General features: G+C 62.3%; 1 protein-coding gene across 1 annotated transcript in view; it reads right to left on the minus strand.

Annotated features, from left to right (window-relative positions):
* LOC105812972 (chromosome unknown open reading frame, human C16orf89) overlaps positions 1-1,966 on the minus strand; it is a gene marked incomplete at its 3' end in the record, with an annotated part of 19,005 nt that overhangs the window by 12,265 nt on the left and 4,774 nt on the right. Inside the window, 2 exon segments of the mRNA XM_012647535.1 lie at positions 718-835; positions 1,875-1,962. Coding sequence (XP_012502989.1) covers positions 718-835; positions 1,875-1,962 — 206 coding nt within the window.

Consider the following 1,966-nt stretch of genomic DNA (forward strand, 5'->3'; position numbering starts at 1 on the left):
TTGAGACAGGGTCTCTGTTGACCCAGCTAGAGTGCCGTGGCATCAGCCTAGCTCACGGCAACCTCAAACTCCTGGGCTCAAGCGATCCTCCCGCCTCAGCCTCCCGAGCAGCGGGGACTACAGGCCTGCAACATCACGCCAGGCTAATTTTTCCATTTTTTGTAGAGACAGGGTCTCGCTCTTGCTCAGGCTGGTCTCGAACTCCTGAGCTCAAGTGATCCTCCGGCCTCAGCCTCCTAGAGTGCTGGGATTACAGGTGTGAGCCACCGCACCCAGCACAAACGACCTTCATCTGGCTACAGCTAAGGACAGCCCGCTGTCCATCACCACTTGGGCTGCTCTCCTGCGAGCAGCTCTCAGCTGACTTTGTCAGGAGTCCTTTTCCATTCACTTGTGGTTCACGGAGTTCTGTGTGCCGCTCCTCTTTTATTCTCTCTCTGTGTCTCTCGTTTGGTTTTTCTGATGCCCTGTGATCCAGTTCAGCGCACGAAGCTCTCTGGTTCTGCCAGTCCGACAGAGTCCCATATCCCCCCTCCCCAACCCTGCCGCTACGTGGGCAGTTCAGTCACATGGCGGGGTGGCACGGGCTCTCCCTTCTCCCTCCTGACTCTGCAGCACGAACCCAAAGGGCTGCCTATTGTCCTGGCGTGTGGCACGCAAAGTAGCCCCCTTCGTCCCTCCTCCCCCTTCCCGCGTGGCTGGGCGCTGGGCACTCACCATTTGGGCCCAGAGGAAGAAGAGCAGCTGGTGGGACAGGCAGTAGGCCGAGCAGCCCGGCCTGGTCATGAGGGCCCTGCAGGAGTCCGAGAGCCCACAGGGCTGGCCGCTGTCATACCTGTGGGCAAAGTGGTTCCGGGCTGTTAGGGTGGCGCCCCATTCCCGCCCTGTGCCTCCCCAGGCTGTGACCTCCCCACCAGCTGTTAGAATCCCCAGTAGGTTCCAGGCCCCCAGGTGGGCACAGGGTTGCCAGATCAAATACAGGTGTCCTGCACCTTGACTTGCTCAGTCTGGCACCCCTAGCAAAGGGAGGTGACGCTGGAGCTATCCTGGGGTTGGGGAAGCCACCAGGAGTTGAGACTTCCTGTAGCTCCATGGGACTCTCAAATAACATCTTTCCCAGCACTGCCTGAAACCGCGGATACTTGAATCCAGATGGCTTGGGGTCAGCACAACACTGCTCATTCCTCCTGCGCCTGGCCTGCCCCAGAAAAAAGGCAGGCAACAGGGGTGGGCCCAGCGTGCCCTGGCCCAAACACCTCTCTGAAGGACGCAGAGACAATGTGGCCAGCACCTGCTGCCACTCTGCCCAGGGCCTGGCTCCAAGCCCACCCAGCGGCTGGGTAAACCGGTTAGCCAAGGTAGGCTCAGTCCTGCCTCCGGGACCTGCAGCCCGTGGGGAGACAGGCCCCCCAGACAACTGCAAACTGCACGTGGCTCCCAGAGCGTAGCAGAGCCCATCAGGGAGGCCGCCGTGTGTGCGGGGGTCAGGGACAGTTCTGGAGGCAGGACGCTGGCGCTGGTCCTGGGGGGCCCAGTGACTTAGGTGCAGGGGAGGGGCGGGAGGAGCAGAGGCTTTGAAGTGGAGGGAGGTGGAGAGGATGAAAGGAGGCCCAGGGGCCAGGTCGCAGGCGTCGCCCAGCAGGGCATGGAGGAAACGGGACTTTGTCCAGGGAACAAAGGGAAGTGCAGGAAGTCGCACTGGAGGGGGTGCGCTCTGACATGGTTTGCAAAAGGACCCGCTGTGGGACCAGGAAAAGGGCCAGGTGGCCAGGGCGGCGCCCCACCCCGCGAGCCGAGAGTGGGTCTGCACAAACCCTGGGACTCGGCCCGGGGCATGTGGGGACGCGTGGCGGGTGGAGTGGCCGGGTCCCTACCGGGTTCCCAGCAGCTCCACCAGGCAGGAGTCACTGCTGTCCTCGGAGAAGGAGTCCTCGGGCTCGAAGGTCGGGTAGACCAAGGAGGCGTC

The sequence above is a fragment of the Propithecus coquereli genome, unplaced genomic scaffold (assembly GCF_000956105.1).
Source record: "Propithecus coquereli isolate 6110/MARCELLA unplaced genomic scaffold, Pcoq_1.0 Scaffold27, whole genome shotgun sequence".
Lineage (NCBI taxonomy): Eukaryota > Metazoa > Chordata > Mammalia > Primates > Indriidae > Propithecus > Propithecus coquereli.